The 11,390-nt window shown below is 45.9% G+C and overlaps 1 protein-coding gene and 1 long non-coding RNA gene across 2 annotated transcripts; both read right to left on the bottom strand.

The window, feature by feature from the left end:
- Positions 1-3,383: 3,383 nt before the first annotated feature.
- On the bottom strand, positions 3,384-7,829 carry LOC121671809 (DNA repair protein RAD51 homolog 1-like). Its single transcript, XM_042044032.1, is given in 8 exon segments — positions 3,384-4,280; positions 4,518-4,922; positions 4,924-4,984; positions 5,306-5,369; positions 5,372-5,418; positions 6,284-6,378; positions 7,028-7,119; positions 7,691-7,829. Coding segments are annotated over 7 exon segments (600 nt in total). The 3' UTR covers positions 3,384-4,280; positions 4,518-4,820.
- Positions 7,830-10,015: 2,186 nt separating this feature from the next.
- On the bottom strand, positions 10,016-11,160 carry LOC121671932. Its single transcript, XR_006018672.1, has 2 exons — positions 10,908-11,160; positions 10,016-10,174 (listed from the first exon to the last, which is right to left on the bottom strand). It is a non-coding gene; the product is annotated as an uncharacterized LOC121671932 (long non-coding RNA).
- Between the last annotated feature and the right edge of the window lie 230 nt (positions 11,161-11,390).

The following is an 11,390-nucleotide window of genomic DNA, read 5'->3' as shown; positions in this document are numbered from 1 at the left end:
GAATTACAAATCATATTCTAAAAAGTGTATTGCTGCAGTAGGGCTGCTGTTCTTTTTTAATGTTTAGAATCTCAGCAGAAATTTTTGCACTTTTAATTAAAAAGATATTATAGGGTTATGGGTTTATATACCACAAGAGTACTCCTGGATGTAGTTTTGAAATGGTTCTCAAATACTAAGTTGTGTGTTAACTCTTAATTACAACAATTCACAAATTGTTATAATGCTCTTTATCATTCAAGCTATCTCAGTCTCTTTTACTGCTTCTCTGGATTAATATGAAGCCGCATTAGTCATCTTTTGTCAGTAATCCCTCACAGGTATTTGTCTTATTTATTGTGATATCTCATGTCTATAAGGTACTAATGTTCTAAGGGGTAGCCGCATTGCTCAATGAAACAAGCAAAAGTAATAAGGAATTTAAGCCCAAAATTTGTAAACCCGCAACATGCAAAAAGCTCATACCATATCTCATTAAAATATAGCACTAATACCTAAGAATAACAATTTTTTGTGTCAGTTCAACAGAAAGAATGCTGGTAACATTTTTAATCTCATAGACACAATCTCACTTTTAATTAAAATTTATTTGTGTGGTTATTAATTTCTAGACTATCTCATTAACTGTCAAAATACTTTATAGCTGTTTGTTAGGAATCCGGGATTAAATTCCATTTAGTCTCAGTTCTGGGTGACTGTGGATACTGCAGATCTCAATTTATTCTCTGTAAAATAGAAAAATACGCTTTTTTGAGGCAGCTAAAGGTAAAATTCAGTCTATAAAAGTAATTCAACATAACGAAATGTTCACATTTTCATCTTAACTCTAGAAATAGCATTTTCTGCTGAAAACCAGCTTTTGCTCCAGTGGCAGTCATTCTTGTATTCTTACTGACTTGTTCTGCCAGAACAGGGAGGGGGGTCAGGGTACATAGGGGAAGGAAAAGGCCAGGTGGGAGTAGCAGGAGGGTGGACAGGAGGGGTAGAAGAGGAATAGAGGGTTTGGGTAGCAGAGTAGGGACAGGGGAGGAAGAAGGGTTAGGGGGGTCAGGTCGTGTGGGGAGAGAAGGCGGCTTCTGCTTTAAATTAAAAACACATTGGGGAAAATAAATCTGTGTAGGAATGTCTCATTTCCTCTCCTGGATGTGTTTTTGTGTGATCAGTTCCGATTCCAACTGCTCCCAGGGGATTTTCATCTCATGGGGTTATAAAGAGCTTCCGGGGTCTGAGCACATCAGAAAAAAATGGGAAAACTACCTGGATCAGGCATTGGAGCCTCTCTGGGACATCCCAAAGGTCTGGCAGCACCCAGCATTCCTGCCTGGAATTTGAGGGGTCCCAGCAAAGCCCCTCCATAATGTCCCTGTGAAGCTGGCACTGCCCAGCATCCCTGAAAGGGATTTGGGATACCCTGCACAGGCCCCCCAGCACATTCTACTGCTTCCCCAAGTCCCCTTTAACCAGGATCATTTTTTGAGGTGGGGGCACACAAACCCAGCAGAATCGGCTTTAAAAACTGTACTAGTTTGAAAACAAACCTGTGGGAGTCTCCAAGTCAGAACTACAATTTAATAGGAAAATTAAAAATAAAGGCAGAAAACACTGGCTTAAACTGACAGTCAGGATACAGCCTGACGCCTTGTTGGTCCGCATGGTGGCAGCAGTCTGATTAAATGATGGCTGCAGACCTCCTGAAGAGACAGATGTGGTTCTGTTGAAGCGGTGATCCTGTAGAAGGGTCTGGTCTTCTTCTGAAGGTCCGGTGGTGTTCATGTTGCTCTCGTCCTCTGGGAATCCAGTAGGAAAGACTGGCTGTGGTGCTCCAAATCTCAGATTATATCCAGGTAGGGATGCTTGGTTCCTCCCCCTGGGCAGAGCATCTCACAATGGGATGATGTGATTTATGAGCCATGCAGTAAAGTGTTAATGGCCTATTAGCAGAAGGTATCTCCTGGAGGGAGTTATCAGGGATGAGTCATGAAGGAGATAAGGAACACTGCCCCACCCGCTTTAACAGTTTATGAAGATGGTGACAGAATACATACTTTTGGTTACACCTTACATTGTAACCTAAAACAAACACCTCTTCAGAGGGAAATCTCCCCTCTCCCCTCCTCACTGAATTCTCACTGCCAAAACCCAGCCTGAGTCCCAGCTCCCCTTCCCCTGTCTCAATCTCTTCAAGGAACTGGGCTTGAATTTTCCAATCGGGCAGGGTAATAATGCTGTTCTCCTTACTGTATATTAATTACAGTAATTGCTTTAGAAATAATTAAAAGGAATTAAAAGAATGAAGAGATGATAAAGAGCTGCCAGCTTGAACCAAGGGATACAATTTGCTTCAAGGGACCAACTTTAAAATGCACCAAATAAAACCACAATGATACTGCATTATTCTTTTAGATCAAGTTAGAGATAAATATTGAAGAATACAAAAGAATCTTTTGAACCCCAAAAACTCTTTTAAGATATACACAGGGCAGGGCTGTACTGCACCCCCAAACCAAGAAGAATTGGGAGAAAAGACAAACCCAGACTGAGATTCCTGGGAGATTGGTGCAGCTTTAGCCAGAAAAAACAATCCTTGGTCTGAACACACACCTGTGAATCCCAGGAACCTGTGACATCATCAATACCCTCATGGTCCTTTTTATTAAAAGCAGATTTCCATGGAGAATTAATGAAATACAGAGAATTCACCTGAAATGTAAAGGAACAGTTCCCCCAACACGGCAGGTTGCAGCATCCAAAAGAAAATGAATAGAAAGATTATGGACTGGGATCATCACCAATCCCAAATTACTCATGTGAAATACCATTCTGCTTTATTTTATAAATCACCACTTCTCTAAAAACCTTTCAATTTTACTTCAAATTCCTCAAGTTCCAAACTGCAGCCACCAAGATTTTACTACACCACGTCCATGGAGGGATACAGGAAAACACAAAGGGTATGGTTCTCTGGGAATGTGTCTTGGTTTTGGAGACAAAATTTTAGGAGGAAGCGCTCCAGAATGAGCGCCTCCTCCAAAGGGAAAAGGGCCTCCTGTAGATACAAAAATGCTGCTAGCAAGGATTTTCTTGCTATTTTCTAAGTCCGTGAGAGACTTTTCTCTCTCACAGAAGAGGTAGCAGAGTATGTAAACAACCAAGCCACCTGCAACCTTGAAAAGTCTTGTTTATGTTATAGTAGAGAAATATTTTGACAATGGATGTTTTGGGATTTTGGCCAATCACCCCCAAGGGGTGGCTGGTCCTTTGTCCAATTAGACTATGAAGAAAAAAGTCTATAAAAGAGTTTGCAAAATAATTAAATAAATCAATCTTGCTGCACAATTCCTGCCTGCTGGATCTTCTCTCCTCCTCCTCCCTATGGCTGCGGGACACGGTGATATACTGTAGGAACCAGGCCTGCGGTAATAGCCTCCCCTTCTCCTCCACCAATGGGACAAATTGGTAACAACAAGTGAAAGTGGGAAAAAACCCAAACTGTTTATTAACACAAAACAAAACAGGGTAGAACAGAATAAAACAAAACTCAAAATTCAACAAATTCCCAGAGAGGGAACAGACACTCGGGCTCGGACCAGCCAGGGCCACCCTGTGGGCCCACTGGGGCCACCCGGCAGGCTCCCATGACCAGAGGGAAGGGAAGGGAGGCACGAGGCAAGGGGAGGGAAGGGAAAAAGAACAAAAAAAAACCAACACAACCTTTTTCCAGCTAGCCGGAACAAAAAAAACCGAAGAGCAGCACAGCGCTCCCAGCGCAATCCCTCCCGAGCCCCCACTGAGCCCCAGAGCCCGTTGGGCTGAGCCATTGAACCAAACCACATGCGGGTGCCATGGTTCCAGCCTCGCCCCCTGGATCCATCTTAAAGACAGAGTGTCCTTGGGCATTAAGCAGACAGTTAAGGAATAAAGCGGCCTCATAACATCACCCCAGGACAGAATACTCCTGAGGAAGCACACTGACCTAATCTGTGTCTACTGCCCAAAGAGAGATCTCTTCCAAACACCTCCGGCTGCACTCGGTGTGTCCTGACGGTTCCCATGTTGACACACCACATCTTCCTCTGCCTGATGCCTTGAGAAGTATCCCTAAGGTGCCACCAAGAAAGGAGCCTCTTACGGACACAGAGTCTTGGGAATCAGGGGAGAAAAAAAGGAGTTTTCGGTATTTAGGATCTCCCACTCCATCAGCACTGATAGCAAACACAGCGGCCTCAGCAAGACACGGTGAGTCAGATCCTGTCTCACCTCGGCCTTTCCGCAGGTACAGTCTGACAGGGGGAGGAAAGACAATGGGCTAGAATGGACAGTCTACTTCCAGAAAATCATCATAATCCACAAACCATTAAGTAGAGCTGTAAGAACTGCCTGAGATGTTAATTTCCCTGCAGACTGAGAGCCCAGAGCAGCACTAAGGTGAAGTGCCATGAACAGACTATGGAAATCCCAGAAGTACAAGCTACTCGGCCAGTTCTATAAAACTGGGATATGACCATCTTTTGTCTCACCTGGTGGAGGAAGCAGGAGCGATGATATTCCTTCCGATGGGTTTTTTGGGATCTGCAGCAAATGTGGCAGCTCCGTCTACCTGTGCCACCACCCAGTTTGTGGAAATGATTGCCATACAGGAGAAACAACCCAAACCCAGTTATTTTTCACAATCAGAACAGAAAAGCAGGGAAAAAGGACACAGGGACACTCCAGGTGTCCATTACTGTGGGAGCAAGCCTCTCCAAACCAATGGGAGCAGAGACTGAGAAACAAAGCCGTTGGGACCAAATCGCTGGGCTTTGTAAGAAAAACAGTGAGTTTTACCTTGGCAATAAAACCCAGTTGATGTTCACCTCATCAGCCAGGTGCAGCACCATCCACAGGAAGCTGGCCAGGTGCACCTGCCTGGCAGAGAGCTCCCCCCCTTTCCTAGGAATCCATGCAGTACAGGGCCACGGCACTAGCCATGATCAGCAGTGTCTACCTGGTAAAGAGCAGGCAGGGCTGTAAGTCTTGGTTCCAATCCCAAGTTGCCTCCACAGGTCTCCTGGGAGGTTGGAAATCATCAGCACTGTTTCTACAGTTATAAATTGAGCTTCAAAGTTGCTCCTCAGGCTGGCACTGAGGAACCATTAATTCCCTGTGTTTGTACACCCACATCAGCTGGACCCAGTCATTGGCACCCAGAATTCCAGCAGGAAGACGTGCTGCTGACACCTGACTGTCCATGGAACAAGCTACTTCCCTGGAGAAGCCAAAGGCTAATCCTATGTGGGAACAAAGTCCATGAAATCAGTGTAATTACTGTGACTCAGCCATCATGGCCAAGGCCTGATCCAGCACCTGGGTCTGGTGATCAGTGTTAAAGTCCTGGCAGAGGCTGCATTGTCTAGGACATCACTGCCAGACAGGCCATACCTGCAAAATCAGGGAAAATAAAGGAATGAAACTTGAGTGACAACTTCATCCACATGAGTTAGCCAGGAGCTTTGCCAAAAGACTGGAATAAAAACTCACATCCCTGGGAGAGATAAAAACCGATGGAAAAAATGCAACATGTGGTGATGAAGAGAAAATGGAATGACTGGAACCATTTTAAATGGATAAGAAGAAATAGCCTCATGTGATACTAGGGGAGGTTTAGATTAGATACTAGGAAGTCTCTTAGTGGAAAGGCTGTCCATCCCTGGCAAGCTGCCCAGGGCAATGAGGGAGGTCGCATCCCTGGAGGGATTTAAAGCAGTGTTGATGTGGCACTTGGGGACACGGGACAGAGGCGGCCTTGGCAGCGCTGGGGGAATGGCTGGGCACCGTGATCTCAGAGGGTTTCTCCAACCTGAACAATTCCATTATTCCAAGGACACTGTATGTGGCCAGCACAGACACACCTGTGCCTGCTGCAAACATCATTTCACTTCCTCTCCTTTGCTTGCTTGCCAAATATTCCCTGGTGACAGGGAACATGGGAGCACTCCTTGCTGCAGGAGAAGCCAGCAGGATTAGATGAAATTCCTTTCAGAAAGAGCTAACAGGATCCAGCCAGTACTGTCCCCAACTGCTTGGGAACCTCCCATTCCCTTCCAGTAGCAAAAGAGAGGGAAATCACCTCGTGCTGAGGAGCAATGACATGAGAGCTATGGGGACAGACTGGCAGAGATGGGAGAAAAAGATCAACACCAGTGGTATGCAAAGGGAGCACCTGCCAAATCAACCTCCAGGAACTGTGGAAAACATCTTCCAACTGAGTAGTGAGTCAATATATTCCTGTCCTCCAATCACAGACCTTTCAGCCACAGCCAGGAGCTGCTCTGGATGGAAGGTCCCCTCCAAGACCATGGATGTGGCTTTTCCCTCGCCACCCTCATGGTCCATGGGGAGCTAAAGGAGAAGAAAAGGAATGAAAAGGGAATAAAGTATCCATAAATACAGCAGATATTGCCACATGCCCTTACAAAAAATAATATCCCAAGTTATTATGATTAAAGTCCCATTTAGCAGGCAAAAGCAAGAGGAGAGATTCCTGGTTCCCATCTCCAACACCTTCTTTGTAGTACCTGTTACCCCAGAGTGCCAGGACAAGGGGAAATGGCTTCCCACTGACAGAGGGCAGGGATAGATGGGGTATTGGGAAGAAATTATTCCCTATGAAGGTGCTGAGGCCCTGGCAGAAGCTGCCCAGAGAAGCTGTGGCTGTCCTATCCCTGGCAGTGCTCAAGGCCAGGTTGGATGGGGCTCGGAGCAACTAGGTCTAGTGGAAGGTGCCCCTGCCCATGGAACTGTATGGTCCCTTCTAACCCAAACTATCCCAGGATTCCATGATTCCACACAAGAGAACAGGTGCTCAGCTTTGAGCTAGGAAGTTTAGGGAGTCAACAAAATTATCAAATTAAGTCCAAGCCTCTAATATTTTATGGAATAGCAACCTCTAGAGAGTAAACACTTTGAAGTCAAGGAAAGTGCCCAAATTAGCAAATATCCCAAAGCTGTGGTTTCTGAATACTGGATTGTAATTAAGTGAACCACCCACCTGACAGGCGACTGCCTGGCTGTGACACAGCTGAGTCTTCCCAGTATAGAATTCCCTGCATAACTTTGTTATGGACCCCATTTCTGTTTTTCCTGAGGAGAAAATAACAATAATGACGAATAATAAAAATTAAAAGGTCGTATGCTAAAGGTATAGATAGATAGATAGATACATACATACATAGATGTATATATACACCACATATAAAATATTACATTTATGGTTAAACACTTAATTTGGCTGAAAGTTTCAAAACTGACTGGGAAAAGTGGTTGTCATCCTGAGGGTTGTTCAAGCTGTAGATAAGATGTTCAGGTATGTTTCTGAAGATGCTGAAGAGCTGAAATTACTTGTTTTAATTTTTGGATTACCACAGCACTGGGGAGATGATGATACCTGGTTTTGTTTTCCCTAAATATGTCAGGGACTTAAATAAACCAGAAACATCCAAAAATGGACAGCTCTTGGTCTTGCATCATAACTAAAAGGGTTAAAAATATTTCTGCAGCTTTTAAAATAAAAGCAGTTATTCAAGAGAGTCCTAGAGGTCTTTCATCCAACAACAACTTGTCTTACGTTGTTCCATGCAAGGATCATGTTCATGGGAAAACCCCACCCAAATAACTGAGCTTCAGCAGGAAAGAGAAATAATAAAATGCTGACCTTCAAGCAGTTTATCGAGCTCTTTGGAGCCAGTGGTGATCTGGATGATCTCTGACCATTGCTAGTGGAATTCTGTGGCTGTGGTGAAACCTGTGGGAATTAGTTTGGCTGCCTCAGCCTGAGGGAAAACCAAACTCATCATTGCCAGGAGAGTTCATGCCATTCATTAACCCCCCCGTAATTATTATTTCCTGCCTTGTGGAGAGGCACCTGTATCATTCCATGCAGATTTTACTTTATAGACCTTCCTTGAGTTAGTACCTCTGAACATAACTGAAATTCTGCTCTGAGAAAAAGCTCCAATATCCCTTTTGTCTGTTTTATGGAAATACTCTCCCCTTGAACTCATCTCTTCTCTTCCCTGAGCTTCAGGGACTTGCTGGTCCTGGGATTTCATCAGGAGAGCACTGAGTAGGTGGGATACCCAGCCTGAATAACTGTAGAAAGGCACGTCCAACCCTGGAGCAGACAGGCTGGAATGTTGTCTGAGTACACCACAGCCCCAAGCATCAGCTGTCTGGAGATGCTCTGGATTGCACTTCACAGCCTCAGTCAATCCCCACATGGGAAAGCCAAGTGTTTTTTCCTCCTCTGAGAGAGGAAAACACACGATAGCAAGGGGTCTCCCAGCTGACCTGGTACTCATGGGCAGCTGTATCACTGAACAGGATCTTCCATTGTGTCTCTCAGTGCTTCTGGAAAATACTGCAAGCCTTGTGGGTCTGGGGTTTAAAAGCTACTTTTGGGTCAGCAAAAAGGTCTCTGGCTGGGATAATTGACTGAATTCACTGATAGATCCTGAAATCTGTTTCAAAGTGCATAAAAACCCAAAGGAAAAGATGCTGAGCACACAGGAGTTCAAGGTGCTTCGGGCACAGGTTCCCTGAACCACATGGAAATGATCCCAAGCCTGGCTTTGGGCTGCCCCCCCTGCACATTGCATTCTCAGAGCAGCCCCAGAAGGCCAGGGAGAAAGGAATGGGTGTTGGAGGCCCTCTGGGAACCTCCAGCCCTACTTCCAGTGAGAAATGACACTGTCGGTGCCTGCAGCCCTGTGCTGGTTTGGCCAAATTTAGAAATATATCCTCTGAGAGAAGGCAGGTTACAAACCACCCCTCCCTCACCAGGTTTGAGGAAAAAAGAAACTTCTTCCTTGAAGGAAAGAGAAAGAGATAAAAACTATTTATTTAACAAACACACAGGAGAAGGATAATACTGCTAAATAATAAAATCTTTCACTGTGGAGAAAAACCTGGAAAAATGTTTGAGTCTTCCCTTTGGTCTCCCTCCTCCTCAGAGCTGGGACTTGGCCCAGGGCCAGGCCCTCGGTGCTTGGTGGAAAGTCCTCCCGATGTGTTCTGATATTGAAGCAGTCCAGCAGAGAAGAAGGGGAAAAAAATTGGAGTCCCAGGAAAACAAAGTTCAACTCTCTGGAGGAAAAGGAGCTGAAAAACTGGCTGAAAGCTGGCTGGAGAGAAAGCAAGCCAGGTGCTTCCCTCCGCTCTGGCTCTCCTGCCACCGCTGAATGCAGAGAGCCATCTCTATGTCTGTGTCCTCGAAAAACATGAAAACAAACTGCAAAACTGCTTTGAAAGTTTGTTGGGTTTTTTCTCTCCCCGCTCTCAGGCTCAGTTTAGAGGCATAGAAAGGCATAAAACTAATTTCTGGGCATAGAGCAGTGATAGGGAATACAACATCAAGTCACCCCAAGACAAGCCCTCACCCCATTTCATGTCGCTCAGTGGGTGGTTCTTGATGTGGCACCTGGGGACATGAGTTGGGGGTGGCCCAGCAGTCCTGGGGCAGCAGTTGGACCTGATGGTCTCATAGAGCTTCCCCAGCCTCAGGGATTCCATGGGACGCCCAGGGACTGTCCCAGCTGCACAGGCAGGCACAGGAAGCTCTTACACACAGAATAAATTGCCATGAGCCAGAGCACTCCAGGCCATTCCTGAGAGTGTGCAGAGAGCAGGAAAAGACATGGTTATAGCACTGATCCTGCTCCACACTTTGCCTGTGGGGCATGAACACCATTTCATCCTGATCCTGAGAGCTCCAAGGAAAAGAATTATTGAGGCAGCACTGAAGATGCCGCTTTCCTGACACTCCTGTCCCAGAACCATGGCCCAGCAGGTTTCTGTGGGAATCTTTATTATTTGTGTAGTTCAGAAGCTGCACATCCCTAAAGCATTCCCTTGGGAACATGACGCTTCCCACAGGCATTTTATACTTCAGTGTGCACTTTCAGCACATTGAGACAGTTTAAATCAGAATGAGGTCACTTGGTGACAGCACAGCATTAGATCAGGAACATCAGGAGACTCACCAGACAACATTCACTCTCCACGGGCTCTCCATTCCCATCGCTCCAGCTGCAGCATCTTCATTTCTCACAGTTCTGTTTCAAGGACTCCTCTCAGGAAATGGATCTCACTGCTCGCTGCTCAATACCCTTGAGCAAATCCTCAAGGGAATTTTAACTCCCTACAAACAGCAGGAATGACCAAGGACAGCTGCTGTCATAGGAAAAGCGGAGGATTGTGATGATCAGACACCTTTCCCTGTGAAGGCTTCAGTTCCCACCTCCATCCCTGAGCAGCTCTGCCTCAGTCCCACCCACTCACTCCAAAATGGCTCCATGGGGTTTAACTCCAGTTCTTTGGATCTGCCCATCCCCACCGCTCTGGCAGGCAGCACTGACAGCACAGCAGGGGAACACACGAACAGGTACAGGCAAGGGCACACCAACGCCACCAGGTCCTGCAGCACAGCTTCTTCTGCTTCAGTGCCTCCCTTTTTTGGTACAGATTCACTGGAATTTAACCTCTGTGAGAGCCTAATAATAAGAGAAAGGCTGCAAAAAGTGCTTCGACGTTACGACTGCTCAACACCTGAAAGGGTTCAAAAGTGCTTTTTCATTGTGACTGCTCTAAACCTGAAAAACTCCAAAAATGCCTCGTCATTTTGTCTGCTTATCATTATACGGGCGGTTTGGACTGTGGGTAGCCCGCCTTGAGGCCCATAAAAAGGAAGGCAAAACTGGTGTAAGTCGGAGGGAAAAGCGAGGGGCAGAGTCCCTGACCTTTGTCTTTCCCCCCCACCACCACCATCGCCTGCTTCGAGACACTCTGAGACCTCCTGGAGCTGACACTGCCCCCCTGAGGAGAACCCCCCTGGACCAAAGTCACGAGTCGCAAGTGAGTTGTGGAACCCCTACCCTGCTCCTGCGTCCCGTGGTGAGAGCACTGCGAGTGGACCAAAGCTCGGCTGCAATGACCAGGCACCACGCCTGCAACTCGGTAGGACAGGCGGCCGCATTCATGCCAAACTGCTCCTGAGATCAGAGAAGGCAGATAAGATGCTTCAAACGACAGAAGAAAAAAAAGGGCAAAAACTGCTTCACTCCCCCCCACTCCATCTTGGCAGCACTAAAGGTAGCACAGTGTGGTGGTGACCTATCCTATGCTTTTCTTTTTAAGTGACCTTGGCTTTTTCTAACTTTTCTCTACTTTTCTCTTTCCTTCTCTTTGCCCCCTTTACTATTAAATAAAATACATCAATTTTTTGGCATCAACATTTAATCTCGCTTGGTTTTAATCTCGTTTCTGGGAATATTTTGAACCTTCTAAGTTCTTTCCAGTTTATGCAGAGAGAGTTAGCTTTCTTTGCTTTTCTGGATTTAAACTGGATCATAACAACC

Source organism: Corvus kubaryi, unplaced genomic scaffold (assembly GCF_017639235.1).
Source record: "Corvus kubaryi isolate FWS band 111438036 unplaced genomic scaffold, C.kubaryi_AGA036_p1.0 37398, whole genome shotgun sequence".
Lineage (NCBI taxonomy): Eukaryota > Metazoa > Chordata > Aves > Passeriformes > Corvidae > Corvus > Corvus kubaryi.
This window is presented reverse-complemented; position numbering and strand designations above follow the sequence as displayed.